Source organism: Anomaloglossus baeobatrachus, chromosome 9, assembly GCF_048569485.1.
Source record: "Anomaloglossus baeobatrachus isolate aAnoBae1 chromosome 9, aAnoBae1.hap1, whole genome shotgun sequence".
Classification (NCBI taxonomy): Eukaryota; Metazoa; Chordata; class Amphibia; order Anura; family Aromobatidae; genus Anomaloglossus; species Anomaloglossus baeobatrachus.
In genome coordinates, this window is record NC_134361.1 from 27488933 (window position 1) to 27510559 (window position 21627).

The 21627-nt window shown below is 45.5% G+C and overlaps 1 protein-coding gene across 1 annotated transcript; it reads left to right on the forward strand.

The window, feature by feature from the left end:
* The first annotated feature begins 2746 nt into the window (after positions 1-2746).
* On the forward strand, positions 2747-8721 carry TUBB (tubulin beta class I). The gene is made up of 4 exons (XM_075323429.1): positions 2747-2892; positions 5887-5995; positions 6255-6365; positions 6603-8721. The coding sequence occupies exons 1-4, from the start codon at positions 2836-2838 to the stop codon at positions 7658-7660; spliced, it is 1335 nt and encodes a 444-aa protein (XP_075179544.1). The 5' UTR covers positions 2747-2835; the 3' UTR covers positions 7661-8721.
* Positions 8722-21627: the final 12906 nt, after the last annotated feature.

The window sequence follows — 21627 nt, forward strand, 5'->3', positions numbered from 1 at the left end:
CAGGTCTGGGGGCGGGAACGAACGGAAGCAGGCCGCAAAAGCCGGGGACTCGAGTTATCAGCGCGGCCGCCGTAAAAGCGCGGCCCGCGCTGAAGTCCCCGGCGCACCACAAGTGCCAGCCGCGCCGCAGTCCCAGCGGCCGGCGCGACCGATTCCCAGAAGTGTGCCTGCTTCAGCGAAGCTGAATGAGGCCATGGCACAAGCGCCGCAGCGCTGATGTCCCCGGCGCACTACAACACCCAGCATGCTGCGGTGTGAGCGCCAAATGCACGGGGACACAGAGTACCTTGAGGAAGCAGGGCCATGTCCCTGATGTACTCCGCTCCATCCAGCATCTTCTCCAGGGGCTGTAGATGGAGCACGGTCTCAGTGCCTGGAGACCAGTAAATCCCACTTCACCCAGAGCCCTGTAAAAAGGGATGGGGAAGGAATCAGCATGTGGGCTCCTGCCGCCGTACCCGCAATGGGTACCTCAACCTTACAAACACCTCCGACATACAGTGGGGTGAGAAGGGAGCATGCTGGGAGCCCTGTATGGGCCCTCTTTTCTTCCATCCGACATAGTCAGCAGCTGCTGCTGACTAAAAACAATGGAGCTATGCGTGCGTGTCTGACCTCCTGCGCACAAAGCTAAAACTGAGGAATCCGTACTCCTACGGGAGGGTGTATAGCCAGAAGGGGAGGGGCCTTACACTTTTAAGTGTAGTTCTTTGTGCGGCCTCCAGAGGCAGTAGCTATACACCCACTGTCTGGGTCTCCCAATTAGGAGCGAAAAAGAAATATCCTTTGAGTCATCTGCGTTTTTGGTGTGTTATTTCATGTGTTTTTAGTGGCGTTTTTTGCTGCAGATTTGGTGCGGATTTGCTGCTTTTTTTCTACAAAATGGGTTGTATCAATGAAAAAACGCAGCAAATCTGCAGCAAAAAATTGCCATGCTCATTCTTTAAAAACCCTGACGAAAAACGCAGCTATTTGACAAAACAGTCAGGAAAAAAACCTGATGTGTTTGTGTGCATGAGATTTCAGAAATCTCATAGACTTTGCTGATGCTTTAAAAAGCAGCTTTTTATTAGCATAGATTTGCATAAAACCAAGGCAATCTGCAGCTAAAAAACGAAGCAAAAGAAAAATTACCAAAAAAGCCCTGTGGGAACATAGCCTAAAAGGGATCAACCCTGAAGCGCATTATTTTTGGACAATACAGTACTTAAGCGTAGGTACTTTTTCGGTTATCCATATAACCGCATTTTTTTACTGATTCGAAAAATGAGCAAAATGCTTTTTTCATTGTGCAAAATGGTCTTTCGTGCTGTTGAAAAGATCTTAGTTCTCGGCAGCACATAGTACTGAGCGATATGATAATGGCCCTATACTGCGAGCGTCAGTCGAGGATCATTCGACTGTGATGCGATCTTGCAATCGTATCACAGCTGCGGAGAAGAGGGAGGAAGCACTTTTTCCCCATCTCCGTGGCCTGTCTCTGCGTACATCGCACTACTGTCGGATGACATGCGAGTGCAGTGCGATGTTTCACATGCTCCCATAGACTTGTATGGGGGTGCGTGAGCCGAGACTCGCTGCCAAATGCAGCATGCTGCGATTCATTCTGCATGCCGGTATGGTATCGCATGAGAAATTAATTGTAGATGGACACTGCCCTATAGTTTTCCACTTTTGCGAGTGCATTCCGATGTTTTATCGGATTGCACTCCTCGGTGCAAAACGTTAGTGGAACCATACCCTTACGCACAGTCTGCCTGACTAAACAGGGTAGGAAACAGTCACTGATCTGTAAACATTTACTGATCGGCAGTCATTTAATGCCACCGGTTGGGACATTACTCCTTCGGCATACGTGCAGTATCGGAGACCGGAAATTAGCAGACGTGACCGTCTTAGTTGGTGGGTGTGGTGTCCATCTTAGTGGGTGTTACCCAGTTTCATTCTACATGTTCTACCTGGTTAGTGAGTGCCCTTCTGTTGGTTCTTTCGGCTAAGCCCAGTTACCACCACGCCCCCATCAACCGATTGCGAGGTGAGTGAGCATGCCCCGGCAAGCAGCTGGTCTGCGGTAGCAAGCGGGAGACAATGGACCACACCCACTAAGTTGGTCATGCCCACTCACCCCGGACACTGCGAGGAAAGTACACCCACTGACAAGCGGTGTACTGCGAGCAGGGAACTGTGGTACGCAGGTGAAGGATACAACAAATGATAAGTGGACCAGGTCCACGATATAGAGTTCGGAAGGACACGCTGGGCCACGCCCACCAAATAAGGCAATAACGATAACTTCTGGTTCCTAATACTGCAAGCATGCCACTCCCTCTTACATTTATATGTCCATCCACCTGTCTGCTTCTCCCATATCTATCAATCTAGCTATACTTTTTTTTACATCTATTTATATTTAAGGGATTTCACTTAGACAGTAAATGTGGCATCATTTTTTAGCACTGAGACTAAGAAACAGATTTCATTCTTTTTTCTTTAAAAGTAATGTATTGCAATTTTTATTCTTGTATTAATAATATAATCAATTATTTTTAATACAAAAATTAAATGCACTATTTTATCATTTTTCTCTTTTTCTTTTTTCTGCCAGCAGAGATTTCTATTGTACAATGTGCGAAATGACTGGAGAGGCAGAGGTGACAGCCGCATTCCCCCTAGAGGTACCCCAGCCAGGCCACTCCCTCCCCCTGCCCTGGTCCCGCCCATTTCCTCTAGTCCCCGGCTGCCTGCCTTGCTGTCCTCGCCATTGTCTCGGACGTTCCATACTAGAACGTCGCAGCCTCCAAAGTTCCATCTTTGACCACCCAAGAATCCACAGCCATGAGGGAGATCGTGCACATCCAGGCCGGCCAGTGCGGCAACCAGATCGGCGCTAAGGTGAGATTAGTTGCCTTTCACGATATTCTCAGTATTATATAACGGATCATATTGTATGGGACCATGGTATCGATCAGGGTAGATGATTACTTTACGGTAGAAAATAATGAGACTATTTAACCTATTCTGTAGATTTAAATGTCTTTGTATCATGTTAGTGTATTATTTGCTTAAAATTCTACAAGAAAAAAATTGTAAAAAAAATAAAACCATAGTGAGGTGGATCCTGGCAAGGGGCTTGAAATGGCGGTAACATACGTCTAGTTGTAATGGCATGATGAGGTCTGTAGTGTTACATTCTTCCAATGTGGCTGGATCCAGCACTTCTCTAAACCAGCTGGTGGCGCAATATATATATGTGTGTGTGTGTGTGTGTCTGTGTGTGTGTGTGTGTGTGTGTGTGTGTGTGTGTGTGTGTATGTATGTGTATATATATATATATATATATATATATATATATATATATATATATATATATATATATATATATATATATATATATATATATATATATATATATATACACACACACACATATATTTTTTTGTTAACCTTACACGAATTAAATAATATTTTATTTTTTTTCATTTAAATCTAATTCATTTAAGAATTTGAGTAAAATATGAATCCTGAATCTAACCTCTGACATTAATTATTTCGGAGGGATTCTCTTGCTCTAATTATTTTCCGTAGTAAAAACAAGAAAATAAAATTTAAAGTAAAAAAAAAAAAAAAAAAAAAGGATAAAAAAATAATCTGTTTTATTTTTAATCCGTAAATGCACCCTTGCTGCGCTACAAACTTGATTATAAAATTTGACTATTTACATTTAAAAAAATAAAATAAGAAAAATTAATAGATATTACATTTTAAACATATATGCATAGAATAAAAATGTAAAAATTGGATATTTAAAATGTTTGCGTTGAATGTTGTTTTTATTTATTTTAATTGAGAGGATTTTTTTCTTCTTCACTATATTACATTGTATTTGACCAATCTTGATTGACAAATGCTTCTGGTAACAATGCATGACTCTGACCCATTAGATTGATGATCTTTCAGAATCCTTTTCTCATTCTTGCTGAGGAGGATCAGCAGTCTATGGCGCCAACTCTCTCCCCTGCCTCCTCCTCCCCTCCCTGCTCCTCCACTCTTTGTTCTCAGACAGCCTGTATAATAGGGAGGGAGTTTCCTTAAAACTGTATTTGTGGGTTTGTAAAATCCCTAAAAAACCCACAGGGAGAGGTAGGATAGCCTTTCCCAGAAGCGGTCTCACCCATTATAATCAATATTTACCCCAATTCTCAATGGAAGAACGGGAAAAAAAACCACCCTGTGACGTAGGTTGTATCTGCAGTGCAGCAGAGCTGGACAGTAATGCTATTACTGGTGGGATTAGGGGAAGGGTGTGTATCTGTACAGCCATCTGCAGGGCAGTGCATGAAGAATCACTTGTACAGATAATGCAGATTGCATTGTAATTAGATTACAAAAATGATACATCTTTATCATACATTAAAGAAAAAAATATTTTATAAATTAAAAAAAAATTCAGATTATCGCTCAATCTTAATAATTTGTGATTTTCCCAAACTCAAATATTTCCACCCATTTTACAGTCCACGTCTCCTACAATTCTAGGGGTCTATAAATAGGATCGGGAACTCCCTATTATAACGGGTTGGCAACATGGCTGATGATGGCTCACATAGCGGATGTGCGTTATGCATTCATTGTGAGTTGGCTGCTGACAGCTTGGTACAGCTGCAGTGCCACACCCTGGGGTGTAAAACGCCAGCCCCCTCCGACACTGGAGACATCTGGGTGCACATTGTATCAGTGATATCATGATACATTTTATCCTTTTATATAAAAGAAATAGATTGCAATTTTTGTATTTAAATGGTATGTTGCCTACGGAACAGAAGGATGGATGGATGGATAGATAGATAGATGGGTGGATGGATGGATAGACAAATAGATTGCCAGATGGATTGATAGATATTAGATATATAATTAAATATTAAATAAAATAGATTAGATATGAATCGGGTTGAGATTATATATATATATCACACATATATATAGATAGAGATATATATTATATATATATATATATATAGAGATATATATATATATATATATTATATATATATATAGATATAGAGAGATAGATATATATAGATACATATATTTGTATACTATATATATTATATATTAGATCACTAGATTGCCAATGTATTTAAAGCACTGTGGAATTAATGGCACTATACAAGTGAATAAATATTATTATTATATTTTAAATAGGTAATTGTTATGGGATAGACAGATAAATGTATAAAGAAATAAAAACATGGAATACACAGAAAATAGATAAATGGATAGATATTACATATTTGACTGGATATTACATATTTGATAAGATATTTAATAGATAATATTAGTGCACTTATAAATTATACACTGATTACTATGATATTTCCTGAATGGTCCATTAGTAATACAAATCCATAACTGATAGCGTCATTCTCCCTATTCTGCCTCCATGACATAATTTGGGGTAAATAGCCATGTCCCGTCCCCCACTCCTCTATTCGCCCATTTCTAAGGCTGTATTGTTCTCCAATTTCCTCTGCCGATGTGGATAGAGTGGGGGAGGGGAAGCAGGTCAGTGCAAGTGAAGAGGCAAGGCGAGAAAGGGAAGGGTGGGGGAGGTCTGGTTTTCTTGCAGAGAACGGAAACTATTGTAAGCTTGGAGAAGCATGTGATGTTTGGCTGCCCGAAGGCTCCATGAATGCTGATATATTGGATTTATGTTGAAACTTTTGCTGAAGAACTTGCATCTAGGTCAACAGAAGAGTTAAATGTTAGAAAAGGGGATGTGGTTCCCGCTTCCTGTTTACTTCAATCACAAGATCTCCGATTGCATCTGCTGTCTGACACCATCTTATACACATAGCCTTACGATGTTGATTCCCTCTTGTCTTCTAGTTTTGGGAGGTGATCAGCGATGAGCATGGAATCGACCCAACAGGGACATACCATGGTGACAGCGACCTGCAGTTGGACAGGATCAGCGTCTACTACAATGAGGCAACAGGTACTAAGATGTCCTCTCATTCTTCTGCCCCCTAAAAATATAGATTGCAATATTAACCTACATGGTAAATAGAAAATCGCTCCAAAAGACTACGCCCTTATTCAGACTAGATTTGAAACAGATCTTCCTTCTCTTCATATATTATGCCACCAATCTAGAAGATCACTTCTTGATGAAATTTTCTGACAATGGAGTTAAATGTTGATATGTAAATAAATTTGGTTCAGTTTTTAACCCCCTGTCTTTGCTTTGTCATTAGGAGGCAAATATGTCCCCAGAGCCATCCTTGTCGATCTGGAGCCAGGAACAATGGACTCTGTCCGATCCGGGCCCTTCGGACAGATATTCAGGCCCGACAACTTTGTTTTTGGTAAGTTGCTCTTCCTAGACTCATAGGATCTTCTGATGTTCGCTGATATAGAAACCTGTCTAGGGGTTTCAATTCTTAAAAGGTTTAGAGGAGACATCATATAAGGTCTTCTAAACAGGAGGGGCTATACAGTATAATCGTTATACTTTCATCATGAAGTTGATCTTTTGCTTGTGAACACTTTTACTTTCAAGGTTCCTCACAGATGTTAATTTGACCTTTCTCTCCTTTCTTCAGGACAAAGTGGTGCTGGGAACAACTGGGCTAAGGGCCACTACACAGAAGGAGCCGAGCTGGTAGACTCTGTGTTAGATGTAGTGAGGAAGGAGGCCGAGAGCTGCGACTGTCTTCAGGGCTTCCAACTCACACATTCCTTGGGTGGTGGTACTGGTTCTGGTATGGGCACACTCCTCATCAGCAAAATCCGGGAGGAGTATCCTGACCGTATCATGAACACCTTCAGTGTGGTGCCATCTCCCAAGGTATCTGATACAGTTGTGGAACCATACAATGCCACACTCTCTGTGCATCAACTGGTTGAAAACACAGATGAGACCTACTGTATAGACAACGAGGCCCTCTACGACATCTGCTTCCGCACGCTTAAGTTGACAACCCCAACCTATGGGGATCTCAATCATTTGGTCAGCGCCACGATGAGCGGAGTAACCACCTGCCTACGTTTCCCAGGTCAACTCAATGCCGATCTCCGCAAACTGGCAGTCAACATGGTTCCCTTCCCACGTCTCCACTTCTTCATGCCAGGATTTGCCCCACTAACCAGCCGAGGCAGTCAGCAGTACCGGGCACTGACTGTGCCAGAGCTCACACAGCAGGTGTTCGATGCCAAGAATATGATGGCTGCTTGTGATCCACGACACGGCAGGTACCTGACAGTGGCAGCAGTTTTCCGTGGCCGCATGTCCATGAAGGAAGTGGATGAGCAGATGCTCAACGTCCAGAACAAGAACAGCAGTTACTTCGTAGAATGGATCCCCAACAACGTGAAGACCGCCGTGTGCGACATCCCACCACGCGGCCTTAAGATGGCAGTCACCTTCATTGGCAACAGCACCGCCATCCAGGAGCTGTTCAAACGTATCTCAGAGCAGTTCACTGCCATGTTCCGTCGCAAGGCTTTCCTCCATTGGTACACAGGAGAGGGAATGGACGAAATGGAGTTCACAGAAGCAGAAAGCAACATGAACGACCTTGTCTCCGAATACCAACAATACCAAGATGCTACAGCAGAAGAAGAGGAAGATTTCAATGAAGAAGCTGAAGAGGAGGCTTAAATTTTCTCCACCATTAACACCACCACTATCCCTCCCTTCTTCCTCATCTTTCCTCCTCCTTCATTGTCAGGCTGAGAAAAAAAAAAGTCCTCACTGAAGTTTAGCATTTGTTTTCCTCCATCTTTTTTTTTCCATTTTTCGGTGTTTCTACTCTTCTGCTCCTCTATCCCTTCTTTATATTTGTTGCTTCAGTCATGTTGATGGTCAAAGGGCAGGCCTATAGTTTTTAAGTGGATACCACCTTGGGTTTGGGTTTTCCGACAGATTGGCATACGGTTGGTAGGTCTTTGAAGGCTCCTTGAACTCTAGGTACAACTTAACCCACCATCCCGAGTTCCATCAAACATGTCCGATAGCTTCTACAAAATTCTGAACCTTTTTTGTGACTGAGTGCTGGTCTCTTCAGCCACAAATGGGTTTTATGATGCCTTCGGGCTTTATTAGGAGAGACTGAAAGCCTCCTGGCATTGAGATACTCTTCTAGGTCCCATTTGAACAGTGATTATTTTTGATCCTCGACTAACATTTTCCTCTGCGACCTGTTTCCTTAACCTATTACCTATTGTTAACTGCCATTTCCCTAGACAGGCGGTAGTCATTAGTATGGCTCCATCTGGTCCAGGTCTTCAAAAATATCTAAAAAAGCTAACAAATGCACTTACTGCCCTTCACGTAGAACAGTATTTAATATTTTTGAAGGTTTCGGCCATATTCTCAGGCCTGAAATCTTTTATCTCGGGATGGTCGTACGTGGGACGGCCTGCCGGTAATAAGGAAACTATTGTATTTAGACAAAAAGAAGTATCTTGCTCGCTAGCACAGAGAAGGAATTGTGGGGAAGAAGTTTTTTTCAAAGTGAAAAGTGGATGTTTTATTTTTTTTTTCCTGTAACTTTATCTTCGTTCTTCTCGTCATTCTTGTCTTCTCTTTTTCTCTTTGATGCCCATGCCATAATTATTTTTTATTTTACTGTTGCTTTTTCATATTGAAAAGATGACAAGCCTGTGACCGAAAAAAAAAGAAAAAAAAAAAAAAGAATAAAACCTTTTTTTTTAAGTTTTGTCTGTTGTGGTATGATGTCATTATTTGCCGATAAGAACGGAGCTGCTCAGATGGGCGGCAGGTAACAAAGTAACCTTAGCTTGTATGTATTGACTTTATAACGCAAGAGAGCCAGTGGCAGCCTGACGTGGCTGATAACAGGTAACAACAAGTTGACGACAACTGCAAGGTAATAAGATGGACTATAGATTTAGCGATTAGCCAATTGGGCGTGCTTTTATTTTTTATTTTAAGCAACAACGCCTCTCCTATCCTTAGGCTGTATCTGGTACTGCAGATCAGCTCTTTTTAAATACTGCAGCCGAAATGCAATACCAAATATAGCCATTGATAAAAGTGGCGCTTATCATGGGCCACTACTTTTAAGGTTTAGTATAGCACATAAATTCTATAAAGATTTAAAAAGACTACTAAAGAAAAATCCATTCTGCAGTCAGATATTTTGGGACTTATTTAGATGGGTCAAAAAGTGTTGCCCTAAGTAACCAATCAAATCACTGATTTAATTTTTTTATCCTGCAGCGTCATTGGTTGCCCACTGCACTTGCCCATGTGTCTTGATTGGATGCCATACACTTTTCCTTTCAACAAGTTTTGGTTCCCATTTGAAGTCCTTGTGTTTTATCTATAAACAGAATGTACTGTAGCTTTAAGAATTCCTCTATGATGTTCGGTGGGAAAAAAAGAGGATCTTTAGAAATAGTTTCACATTTCACTTCCCTAAATGGCCAAACGCTAAAAATGAGAGTATGCCAGCTGCATGTTCATGCCCACTGGATTAGACTGTCATGAGGAGGGGGAGGCGGGGACCTGATATTAGAGGGTTATTATAGTCTTTTGGAGCAGCAGAAAATAATATCAAGAAAGATTTCTGAACTCAGGATGCCTACAGCAAGCAAAAAACTGCAAAATCATAAGCAGAGAGAACAGATTGGGTTTCCTTTATGGAGGTTTTGCAATCCAAAAAAAAACAGGCCGACTGGCGCCAGATGACATTTAAAAAAATTATCTTTAGGATAAAAGCTAACACACCTGACTGATGCAACTCTGGACTTAATCTGGCCATACATTAGATGCTAATTCAACCAATGGCTTTCTTTCCCCATCTCCTACATACACAGGCGATCCTCATTTCATGATTTTAATGGGGAGAGGGTAGTAAGCGACTGCCGGGCTCTCATCTCTTTAGAGGATCGGAGACTTGGAACGCCCCAAATACGGAATATATCTGGCTAACTTTGCTTAAATGTGTATTGGCATCTTTGCTCTAATGTGTATTTGGGTCTTTACTCTTATAAACATTAAAAAATCTGCGGTTTTCAGTGCGCCTAGAGCAAACAATTCTAGTCATCTTTATTTTTGGAACTTGTTTTGCTTCATCCAAATACTACAAGAACCAACAGTAAAATTACTCCACATTCATCAGAACAGGAAAGTGATTAAGGCTGGTTTCAGACGTCCGTGTTTTAGGTACGTGTGACATCCGTTTTTAACACTGATGTCACACGTACCCATGTTACCCTATTGTGTACTCTCACACGGCCGTGTTATCACACGGATCGTGTGGCCCTGCTATTTCACAAGGAGACGTGCCCGTTTTTTCTCCAGCAGCACGGGTGTCACACGGACCGCACACTGATGTGATCCGTGTGACATCAGTGTGACACGTACCGGAGAAAACACGGGTTTTTAAATAAAAAGATTTTCTATATTAACCTGTATCCAGCGATGCTGTCTCCGGCTCCTGACCTCCGCTCATTATTTTCATTGATTATTCACTGCACTGAGCATCTGGGAGCAGAGCTTCGCGGTGACAGCGCAGGAGACAGCACCGCCGAGGACAGCATCGCTGGGGACATCGCTAGTGACAGGTGAGTATCCTGCCAGCAGTGTGTGTGCAGGGACGACCAGGAGGTGATCGGATTTCCCAATGAACTCTGATGACCTCCTGATGACACCCCTGCGACAACTGCGCTACAGCGAGTGTCACGATGGTGACTTCCAGGGGTGCATGAGAGTTCATTGGAAACCCTGATGAGTCCCTGGATGTCACTGGCCAAACTGCTGTATACTCACCTGTCACCAGTGATGTCCCCGGCGGTGCTGTCCTCGGCTGTGCTGTACCCAGCCTGTCCCCGCGATGCTCCGGCTTCCAGATCCTCAGGCAGTGAATAATCAATGAAAATAATGAGCGGGGATCAGGAGCGGGACACAGCAGAGCCGGAGACAGCATCGCTGGATACAGGTAAATATAGAACATCTTTTCATTACAGAGACACGTGTTTTACCCGGTACGTGTCACACGTATGCAAACGGATGTCACACGCGTGACACACGTATGACCATAACCATGCGTGTGACTGGTACCTGATTAAACACGGACGTCTGAAACCAGCCTAATACTGAGCATGAAGACTTTCTTATTTACAATGCGAGTTCAGTAGGATCAGCTCCAGGTGTATGGGGGCCCTTTGGTAACAAAATTAGGCGTTTCACACATCTACCATTCATAGTCTGCGTACAGACTAAATATGGTAGAAATGGTATCCAGCTCCCACAAATAATGTATGGATGACAATAGAATCTTCTTAAAAATAAAATCATGTGTGTCATAATCTAATTAACATTTGAGAGATACTCATTGGTTACGTCTTGTTCACATCTTGTGATCTTATTATTTGGATGCTATGAATAAGAGCAGTTTATGTTCGAAAGGCGTTGGCCTATGGCATCCTTCATGTTTGGAAAATAAGGTGATGATTAAGAAGATTTAATTATCCATATATCATATGCAGGAGCTGGATACCATTTCCACCATATTTTGTCTGCATTGCCTGTGAACTGGCTCAGGATCCTCCGTGCACCGCATCCATAGGTGATATTCATTTGTGCTTGGACTGGTGAGCTGACAACCCTTCCTTCTGCCAGGTCCCAACCGGCTGCGAGGTTCCTTGCTTTCGTTCAATAGCTGCATTGATATGTCATCCAGGGCCGTTCATACTCAGGCCATGAATGTTGGACATCTGAGACTCTCTTAAAGAGAATCTGTCACTAGGTTTTTTCCACCCCATCTGATGTAGGGACAGAGATCCTGATTCCAGCAACATATAATTTACTGGCCTTCTTGCTGCAGTTTTGATGGAATCTGTTTTATCATCTACAGATCTCTCAACTCTGTCCACATCACTGATTAACTGCTGTGTGTACACTGTGCATAGGCAGAAGGTTGCCAATCATTGGTGGGGCGGGGTTAAACACAGCTCATCAATATGGAGGACTACATGGCAGCAGGTTTACTAGGCCTATCGTGATAAACTCCAGCTGATTAGATGTCGATATTACCAAAACTACAGCAAGAAGCCCAGTAAGTGACACATTGCTGGAATCGGGCACTGTCTCTACGATATGCTGCTCAGAGTAGGTGGCAATAACATGGTGACAAAGTCCTTTTAAAATGGGACACCTATCCTACTCTTAGCTTGACAAGCATGGAACTAGTTTAGGATGGTTTAATATACAACATCTAGCTGAAGAACGTAACACTTTTTATTGTGTTTTTTTGTGGTGAAAAAATTCCAACTGGCCGATCCTTCTCTCAATCAACTTCATCAGTCAGGGGAGAGCAGTGAAGCCTTTCATACATATCTATTGGCTGGCTGATTCCCCCCCGATATTGGTAGTGTAGGCATACTTTCATTTTATGTGTATGGGGGACATTAGCATATGCCATCAATGGTTATATACAGGAAGCCTTTCTATAGTCTCCTTTTTGCCCAAAACATTTCTATACTTTATGTATAAAATACACCATTAAAGGGTTATTCCCATGTCCAATATCTTATCTCAATATGTAGTAGGTTTAATAATTATATTAGCAAATACCTTCAATTAGAAATGTAGTCTAGTTCTTCTGATATAGACATTTCTTTTACCTCATGTGCAGGGCATTGCAGCTTAGGTATCCATGATTACAACCACTCATATAGTAACAATTAGTTGCTCATGGTCGTAACCATGGATACCTAAGCTGCTAATTGGAAGTATATTACTAATGTTATTATTACACCTTCTACATATTGGGGTAGGATCTTGGAGATGGGAATACCCTTTTAATCAACCTCTTTTTTTTCACAAATGTTACTTTCTATTGACAGGTTATATTTTATAACATACACGATGGTGATGGGCTATCATACAAGTTATATGACAAAATTAGTCCAAATTGGTGGTGGAACATTCCTTTATTTTTTTGGGGGGAAAGGCATGGACACCACAATCTTTAAATCCAACATACACTACTCACAAACAGTTAGGGGTATTTGGTTTTTGGGTTTAATTTCAGAATGATGCTAAAATGCACTGTAACATTTTCAGGTAACTTAATGTGACCTTCTCTAATGTTTTGGATGCTCATGTCCAACGGTCCAATGTTTCAGTACTTGCTGTTCTCTAACGAGGAGCTTAATGGCACAATTCACAACACGTGTTTGATCCATGAATCACCCAATACATTTTGAGGTTCAATTAGAATTGGTATTAAACAGTCCTTATGCTCTTCACATTTTGACCTCATGAGACCAAGGCGATACCTAACAATTGATCAGCACCGCGCCATTGCGAGGCTTCATGCAGGATGTTCTCAGACGGAAGTGGCCACTGAGCTTAGAGTGTCACCAGGAGGTTGTACAGAGACACACACAGACACTGGAAGAGTCACAGAAAGGCAGGGAAGTGGCCACTGAGCTTAGAGTGTCACCAGCAGGTTGTACAGAGACACACACAGACACTGGAAGAGTCACAGAAAGGCAGGGAAGTGGCCACTGAGCTTAGAGTGTCACCAGCAGGTTGTACAGAGACACACACAGACACTGGAAGAGTCACAGAAAGGCAGGGAAGGGGCCACTGAGCTTAGAGTGTCACCAGCAGGTTGCAACAGAGATACAGGGAGACTGGAATACTCACAGCAAGGGTACGCTCACACGAGTGTATGAATCAGACGAGTGCAATGCGAGAAAATCTCGCATTGCACTCAGACCAATGTTAGTCAATGAGGCAGAGCAGTTGCTCAGCTTTCTTCTCATCCAGATCCTGCATGAGAAAAAAGTCGTAGCATTGTGCGATTGTCTGCGAGAGCCGTGTCACCCGCACCCATACAAGTCTATGGGTGTGAGTGAAACATCGGACTGCACTTGGATGATATCAGAGTGCAGTGCAATAATCACATCATCTGCCAATGGAGGAGATGGAGAGATTAATCCCGCACTCTCCTCTGCAGCTGCAGGATCCGGTCACAGTCGCATGACACTCAGCTTACGCTGGCAGCACAGCGGGAGCCGAGGGTCATTAGCATATCGCATCCAATGCACTCGCATCGTATGCTATACGTTCATGTGAGTCCAGCCAAAGGCCGAGAAGTGGACTTCCTCTGACCACATCCCACACTGATGACTTTTTTATTGTGAACAATAGCCTTCGGCTGATCGCTCTCAATAGCCGGCCACTGGGCGATCAGCTGATCGTTCCTGCCGCTGGAACTGAATTTACAATTCATCATCGTTTTTTACTGTGCGCATGCTCCCAGTAAAAAAACAATCCGTTGCACATAAAAAACGTTACAGTGTGCGTTCCTACCGCCTGACGGTCAGTCAGTAAACGACTGATCCGTCACGCAGCGGATGCAAAGCAGGGCCATCAGTCACAATCCGTCGCTAATAGAAGTCTATGGGGAAAAAACAGATTTCAGAAAAATATTTTGCAGGATACCATAATTCCTCAAGGTGAAGGATTGTGACTGATGCAAAAAGACGGAAGTGTGAACATAGCCTTACAGGTTTTGCTTGTACGATCACCAAATCTATAGTAAAGGGGGGCAGCTGGTGAAGAATATACTGACATGAAGTTGCTGTTAACAGGTGTCATGCAAAGATAATTTTATGGAAAAAATAAATTCCAGATTTCCTGCACCTCCCCCATCAGGCCACTACCATGGTAACAGGCCCAGCGGTTTCCAAGGCCACAATTACCATGTTATCTTTGGCGTAGGGGGAGGGTGATCGGGACACTTTCTCGAGTGTATGCAGCTTTTACGGAAAGCAATAGAAATGTATTTTTCACTTCGGTGCTTATCGCATTCTGTGAAAATGAACACTGCAGGTTTAAGGCTTATCCTCTGGAGCGCATGTATGAAATGTACTCAATAGTGTAAATGAGGCTGGAAATCTGAACTGAAGCCTTGACACCTGCTACATCTCCAGGGCGCGGGTTGTTTGCCGAAATTCTAGGTCTCCGATGTGTAAAAAAAAATTAAAATCTGCAGATTTAATTACGACTTTCAACAGGAGGAGCAGCCTCGAATACAGAATACACTGCTATGTGAAACCGGCCTATCCGGCTTTTCGCTGGTTTGCCGGATTCGGCGCACGCCAGTACAGTGTATACAGTACAATGGCAGCGCCGCAACTTCCGGGTCACATGCTCCGGTCACATGACAGCATGTGACCGGCGCTTGTCGCGCTGCCATTGTACTGTATATGTGGCGCCCTGGACAAGCCAGGTCGTCACAGGTACTACACCAACACACCCCACACCCCGGTTAGGCACACGGAAGCCAAACACAAAATCCTCCAGGGGCTGATGACCACACCAGGGGGTGGGCCAGGCGGTTGGTCCCGCCCACCGAGGAGTTCACAGTCCTGGAGGCGGGAAAAGGAGTGAGTTTCAGATGAGTTTTGGAAGTGAAGTGAAGTGGTAGAGGAGCAGACTGACAGCGTCCAGGTGTGTGGCCCGGACGGTACAGCAAGGTTGGCAGATGGTGGTGACCGTCTGCAGGAGAGGCTAATTGGAGCAAACCGTATGGACCGTGGACGGGCGGTGGCCCGGCGGTACCGGATTGGAGAGTAAAGAGAAGCCAGCACCATCCGGCTCCAGGGCTTACGGACCCCGACTAGGCTAGGAGTCGCCGTAAAACTGGTCAAATCCGTTAGCGAAGGGAACCTCCGGGGTTTCCCAGCAGTCAAGACCCGATTGAAGGCAACTGCTCACATCGTAGAGGGAAACACAGTCACCGCCAAGGCTACAGTTCCCAGGGCCAGAGCCTGCGGGCAAAAGGGGCTCCTTCAGCACCCATCCAAGCTGGGGAGCGGGTTACCGGTGGGAACCCATTGGAACCGTAAACACAACCTAGGTGCAGGGAAAGGCAGTCACCATCAACCTGCCGGGAGGAGAAACACCGCAGCCGTCTGTGGGACCCGTCCATCCAGCCGTTTGTTTTACCGGAGACTTTGCATTCGTCATTGGCTGAGTGAGTACCACCGTGCTGTGCGGCGCAGCGCTGCCCCCGCGACCCTGCACCTCACCAGGCCCCGTAACCCGCCTGCCAACCATCCCTACCCACACAACCGGGCCCCGGGACAACCAACCCCCCTACCCACGGAGGGGAGAACCAACATCCAAGCTGCTCCCTGTCATCGCTCCCAGGATCCCCGTCCAGAGCAGCGGCGGTGTCACCAATCTCACCACAACCGTGGGTGGCGTCATGGATAATATCCCTAAAACCCAAACCACCCCCCCTTTCACTCATGGGCGAGGAACACCGCTCGAGTCCCCGGGATCCGGCCCACCGCTCGAGCCACCACCGAGCAGCAGCAGCCGGACCCGAGAAGTGGGTGAACGCAGCGTCCCCTCCTCCGCCCGCGACATATACACTGTACTGGCGTGCGCCGAATCCAGCAAACCGGCAAAAAGCCGGATGTATGGAACTAGCCTTACTAAGAACTCAGCACTCAGCAACATTACAGCGATGCCATAGTTGTCCATGTTTTTTTTGTATCACTTGTGTTACTTTTTTAGTTTACCACGTGGGTTAGATAATTGTATAATTTGACAAACGAGATATTTATGGATTTATGGATGCAGAGAAACCAAATATGTTTTGTTTAATGGCTTTATTTTTAAAGGGAAAAAACATGGGTGATTCGAATTAAGACGTCAGCGGGATTGTGTGCCTTAAATGCCGCGATCAAGTATTGACATATTTAAGCGTTTAACAGTCGTTTTAAAAAACATAATTCTGGCGTTTTGATTTTGTATTCTCTCATTACGCTGTTAACTGATCAGATTAAGAGGAACCGGTCACCAGGTTTTTCCCTTATGAGCTGCGGCCACCACCAGAGAGCCCTTATATACGGCATTCCAGAATACTGTATATAAGAGCCCAGTCCGCTCTGTAGAACATAAAAGAGACTTATTATACTCACCTAGGGGGCGGTCCAGTCTGATGGGCGACGCTGGTCACGGTCCGGCGCCTCCTCCATTTTGTGTGGTCACTGTCCTCCTTCCCAGCCCCAGGTGCATAACGCGTCCTGCATCATCTGCACGGAGGCCTCCATTGCGATCCTGCACATGTGCACTTGATCTGCCCAGGTGAGGGCAGATCAAAGTATTGTAGTGCGCATGCGGTCTTTAACCTTTCTTCATGCCTGCGCATTACAGTACTTTGCTCTGCCCTCAGTCGGGCAGATCAAAGTCGGCATGTGCAGGGGCGCAGTCTGTGTCGGTGACGTAGGAAGGACCCACACGGCTATGGGACAAAGGACGATGATCGCACAAGTTGGAGGAGGCGCCGGACCAAAAACAGCGAGACCCGTCGGATCGAACCGTACCCTAGGTGAGTATAATTAAGGTCTTTTTTAAGTTCTACAAAGCGGCCTGGGTTCTTACATATATTGTATTCTAGAATTCTGTATATATAAGGGCTCACTAGTGGCAGATTATAGGGGAAAACCTGGTCACAGATCCTCTTTAAATTTATTTAATATTTTGATACCGTGTTACCCCGAAAGTAAGACAGTGTCTTACATTCTTTTTACTCCCAAAAGTCCCACTATGTCTTACTTTCGGGGTATGTCTTATATTGGAAAAAAATCCCACAGCAATCGTAGCAAGTCTCCATGCAATGTACCGTGTGGGGACTTGCCGCGATTGCTGCACATGAGGGCACTGAGGCTGCGTGTTTTTGAATGTTGTCCGTGGTCCTGATGGACCACGGACAACATTACTGCAACATTTCTCGGTGGCCGAGCGTTCGGCTGAGCGCCCGACCGCCGGCATGTGACAGCTCTCAGCTGAGCGCTCAGCCGCCGGCATGTCAGGGCGCTCAGCCGGTACTGTAAAGAAGAACTGGGCACCCGACCGCCGGCATCTGACGGCTCTCAACTGGGCGCTCGGCTGCCGGCATGTCACGGCGCTCAGCTGGGCGCCCGACCGCCGGCATGTGACGGCTCTCAGCTGAGCGCTCGGCCGCCGGCATGTCAGGGCGCTCAGCCGGTACTGTAAAGAAGAACTGGGCACTCGGCCGCCGGCATGTCAGGGCGCTCAGCTGAGCGCTCGGCCGCCGGCGTGTCAGGGCGCTCAGCTGGGCGCTCGGCCGCCGGCATGTCAGGGCGCTCAGCTGGGCGCTCGCCGCCGGCATGTCAGGGCGCTCAGCCGGTACTGTAAAGAAGAACTGGGCACCCGACCGCCGGCATCTGACGGCTCTCAGCTGGGCGCTCGGCTGCCGGCATGTCAGGGCGCTCAGCTGGGCGCCCGACCGCCAGCATGTGACGGCTCTCAGCTGGGCGCTCGGCCGCTGGCGTGTCAGGGCGCTCAGCTGGGCGCTCGGCCGGTACTGTAAAGAAGACCTGGGCGCTCGGCCGCTGGCATGTCAGGGCACTCAGCTGAGTGCTCGGCCGCCGGCATGTCAGGGCGCTCAGTTGAGCGCTCGGCCGCCGGCATGTCAGGGCGCTCAGCCGGTACTGTAAAGAAGAACTGGGCACCCGACCGCCGGCATCTGACGGCTCTCAGCTGGGCGCTCGGCCGCCGGCATGTCAGGGCGCTCAGCCGGTACTGTAAAGAAGAACTGGGCACTCGGCCGCCGGCATGTCAGGGCGCTCAGCTGAGCGCTCGGCCGCCGGCGTGTCAGGGCGCTCAGCTGGGCGCTCGGCCGGTACTGTAAAGAAGAACTGGGCGCTCCGCCGCCGGCATGTCAGGGCGCTCAGCTTAGCGCTCGGCCGCCGGCATGTCAGGGCGCTCAGCTGGGCGCTCGGCCGCCAGCATGCCAGGGCGCTCAGCTGGGCGCTCGGCCGGTACTGTAAAGAAGAAAAAAAAAAAAAAGAAAAAAAATAACGCTTTCCGTTTACTATGTCTTACTTTCGGGGTACGCCTTACATTAGCCGACCCCCCCCCAAAACCCCCACTACGTCTTACTATCGGGGAAACGGTAGATCGGACTTTTACGAACGCAGCAATACCAAATATGTGTATTTATTTTTTATTGTTTTATTTTTAATGGGGCAAAAGGGGGATGATTTTAACTTGAGTGGGTTTTTTTTTCATATTTTTAAAAATACTTTTTACTGTATTTAATAGTTCCCTTAGGGCACTTGAAGTTGCAATCATCTAATCGCTTGTACTATACATAGCAGAGGTTATGTATTGCTGAAATCAAAGTCTCCTATGAATGCCAGCTAAACGTTGACTTTCAAAGGAGTATCATAATGACAAACAGAGGGTCTTCAGCAGACCGCCGGCTATCATTGCAATCCATTCACGCTCCATGATCACGTCATAGGCGCCCCCTGGTGGCGTGTGTTAAAAGCTGCTGTCATAGAAAGAAAGATTAACAGCCCTGCTCCAATCCCAGCTGTTAAAGGCACATGATGGATGATTAAATCAGCTATCATCTGCCGGGAAATATGCGGGCTTGGTGCAAGAGCCTGCATTTAATGCAGGGACACAAAATTTGATGTGCAAGTACGTTAAAGGTCATGAAGGGTTAAAGAGAATCTGTCAGCTGGTCTTTGCTATTTAATAAGAGTGCAGCATAATGTAGGTGCTGAGACCCTGATTCCAGTGATGTGCCACTTACTAGGCAGCTGTTTGTATATTCAATAAAATCAGAGTTTTAACAGCAAGAGATTATCACTGATGAACTAGTTATCTCGTGCCATGTAGTCCCTCTGCTCAGCAATCAGAGAACTGCCCGTTCTGTAGCCGAGAAAACACTGATTTTATCAAAACTGCACCAAGTGGCCCAGTAAGTGATACCTCACTGTAATCAGGGTCTCTTCCCCTACATCATACTGCTCTCAGATTACATGACAAAAACCTGCTGACAGAAAACTATGAGGGAATCTATTTTTTTCCATTGTATTTCTTTTAAACATTTTCTGTTTTTATAAAGTAATATAGGTTCACATTGTAATGGAGTAAAGCAAGTTGTTACAATGATCTTGCCATGTTGGTAATATGAAATAATCATACAGTGCATATCCATCAGAATGGAAAAAAAAAAAAAGCTAATGTCACAGCAGCAAAGAACATTAAAGAAGTGAAGCTTTATACACATAAAGTCTCTCATCCAACTTGCAGAAGGCACATGACAAAGAATAAAACAAATATTGACAATAAAGGACAAAAGAACACGTGGAAAGAGAATGCAGGAGGGCGGAATAAAGAGCAGTAATCTTTATATATCATGAGCAGCCTGGTAGATATCTCAAAGATCCCATTTTTATTAAACCACTCTATTGTATAATTACATGAGGCAGCACGATATTCTAGGTTATTGATGTCTTTAAAGAGGTTGGCCGCTACTTTACCATTGATGGCCTATCCTTAGGATAGGGCATCAATGTCTGATCGGCCGGGGTCCGACACTCCGCAACCCCACCGATCAACTACTCCCAGTGCTGCCTGCGGCAGGAGGAAGAAGGGAATTTTGTTTACTTACCGTAAATTCCTTTTCTTCTAGCTCCAATTGGGAGACCCAGACAATTGGGGTGTATAGCTACTGCCTCCGGAGGCCACACAAAGTATTACACTTAAAAGTGTAAGGCCCCTCCCCTTCTGGCTATACACCCTCCCGTGGGATCACGGGCTCCTCAGTTTTAGTGCCAAAGCAAGAAGGAGGAAAGCCAATAACAGGTTTAAAGACAAATTCAATCCGAAGAAACATCGGAGAACTGAAACCATTCAACATGAACAACATGTGTACTCGAAAAAACCAAAAATCCCTAAGTAAACAGGGCGGGTGCTGGGTCTCCCAATTGGAGCTAGAAGAAAAGGAATTTACGGTAAGTAAACAAAATTCCCTTCTTCTTTGTCGCTCCTTATTGGGAGACCCAGACAATTGGGACGTCCAAAAGCAGTCCCTGGGTGGGTAAAAGAATACCTCGTGATAGGGCCGTCAAACAGCCCTGTCCTACAGGTGGGCAACCGCCGCCTGAAGGACTTGTCTACCTAGGCTGGCGTCCGCCGAAGCGTAGGTATGCACCTGATAATGCTTGGTAAAGGTGTGCAGACTCGACCAGGTAGCCGCCTGGCACACCTGCTGAGCCGTAGCCTGGTGCCGTAATGCCCAGGACGCACCCACGGCTCTGGTAGAATGGGCCTTCAGCCCTGAAGGAACCGGAAGCCCCGCAGAACGGTAGGTTTCAAGAATTGGTTCCTTGATCCACCGAGCCAGGGTGGATTTGGAAGCTTGCGACCCTTTACGCTGACCAGCGACAAGGACAAAGAGTGCATCCGAGCGGCGTAAGGGCGCCGTGCGGGAAATGTAGATCCTGAGTGCTCTGACCAGATCCAACAAATGCAAACCTTTCTCAAATTGATGAACTGGATGAGGACACAAGGAAGGTAATGTGACATCCTGATTGAGATGAAAGGGGGATACCACCTTAGGGAGAAACTCAGGAACCGGACGTAGAACCACCTTGTCCTGGTGAAACACCAGGAAGGGAGATTTGCATGAGAGCGCCGCTAGCTCGGACACTCTCCGAAGAGACGTGACCGCTACTAGAAAAGCCACTTTCTGTGAAAGACGAGAAAGGGAAACATCCTTCATAGGCTCGAAAGGCGGCTTCTGGAGA